Source organism: Pundamilia nyererei, unplaced genomic scaffold, assembly GCF_000239375.1.
Source record: "Pundamilia nyererei isolate P.nyererei 1_Seehausen unplaced genomic scaffold, PunNye1.0 scaffold00002, whole genome shotgun sequence".
Classification (NCBI taxonomy): domain Eukaryota; kingdom Metazoa; phylum Chordata; class Actinopteri; order Cichliformes; family Cichlidae; genus Pundamilia; species Pundamilia nyererei.
Genome location: NW_005187403.1, coordinates 2,045,936 through 2,047,476, shown reverse-complemented (window position 1 = coordinate 2,047,476; position 1,541 = coordinate 2,045,936). Strand labels below are relative to the sequence as shown.

The following is a 1,541-nucleotide window of genomic DNA, read 5'->3' as shown; positions in this document are numbered from 1 at the left end:
TTTTTTCTGTCTGATCTTAAGTGGACCGGACCAGTGAAACTCCCCTTTCTGTCAGTAAAGAAGTTTAACTACACATTTAATCCCTGAGATATTCTAATATAAGAAAAGTGCAATTTTAGCAGTGCGTCTCAGTTTTTGCACATGATAAAATTCATCTATAATAAGTAGGGCAGGAAAAAAGAACAAACAAGCTGAACAGAAAATGCAGATGGGGTTTTCTTCCCTTCTTAACAATACTGCTAATGTCCTTTTTGTTATCCCCAGGATGTGACGTTTGGTTCCCCCGACCTGACGGCAACACCTCCGACTCAAGCTCCTCTGAGGTGGATCAGCTGAAGCCCGTCATGCTGTTTAACATTGAAAAGGATCCAGAAGAGAGAAATGAGGTGTCTGCTCAGTTCCCCAAGGTAGTCGAGCATCTCCTCTGTAGACTAGAGCACCACCAAAAAAGTGCTCAGCCCATAAACTTTCCTGACGATGACCCTAGATGTGACCCAGGCCCCACTGGAGCCTGGGGGCCCTGGGCTTAGGCGGATATTACCGATATTGTAGTGTTTTGTTTACTGTGAATTACAACAGCAGGAATTTTCCTTTGTGTGGAAAGGTGAAGTTTTACAACAATTTTTGTTTGTTTGTTTTTAAAAGAACAGCCAATACCAAAGAATTCAGAAAGTCATTAACAGCAGCACCTTTACTCTGCCTTACATAAATCTGGTTACAGCGGATTAGTTTAAATGAATCAACACTGCTAATTGTCACCTAGAAGCAAAGGCTGAGGAGGGTGGATGGCAGCAATCTTTCACTCCAGACACTTAATTCATTTGGAAGCCTAATGTTTAGCCCCAACCATCCTTGCTGGAAAACTCAAAAACCAGTTTTATTTGTTATCTATCATCCACCTGGGCCTTACTCAGAGATTCTTATCTGCTCTCTCAGACGTTTTATCTTAGGCTGTATCAGGTTAAGGCTGGATCAAGTGACCCTGAATCCTCTCTTAGTTACTCTGCAACAGGTCTAGGCTGCTGGGGGCCCCTGATGGACTGAGTGTTTCTTTTTCACTCACCGTGTGTTTATAAATCACTAGTTATTATTAATCTCTGTCTATCTTCACCAGTGAATCTTCGTCAGATCACGACCGGTTGAGGTATATAGTGCATAGTGTTGTCTCTGAGGGGAGCTACACTATACATTTGCATGTCTAGAATCTGAGCAGGAGAAACTAATTTCTTTCATATACGCATCCTCTTTGACCTTTGACCCCTAGGTGTTTGACCTTCCACTGAAAGCAGCATGCAGACTAGAGCAGGAAATGCTTCCTGCTGAGAGCAGGCGGCCGCTGTCCGAATGTGGGCCGCGACCCTTAACCTGCCCTGCATGTTGATTGACAGCTGAGCACAACAAACAACAATACTGCTGCTACAGAAAAACAGAGCCGTAGACCAATTTGTCATTAAGGAGTCAATGACGCTCCTGTTTTGTTTGTCACATTTCCAAACTTGTCACCATAGAAACCAAAGCTGCAATGCTGTTTGCTCTCAGCT

The 1,541-nt window shown here is 43.4% G+C and overlaps 1 protein-coding gene across 1 annotated transcript in view; it reads left to right on the top strand.

The window, feature by feature from the left end:
- Positions 1-1,029, top strand: part of arsb (arylsulfatase B) — a 20,169-nt gene extending 19,140 nt beyond the window's left edge. The window contains exon 8 of the mRNA XM_005720113.2: positions 265-1,029. Coding sequence (XP_005720170.1) covers positions 265-530 — 266 coding nt within the window. The 3' untranslated portion in view covers positions 531-1,029. The remainder of the gene's footprint in view (positions 1-264) is intronic.
- Positions 1,030-1,541: the final 512 nt, after the last annotated feature.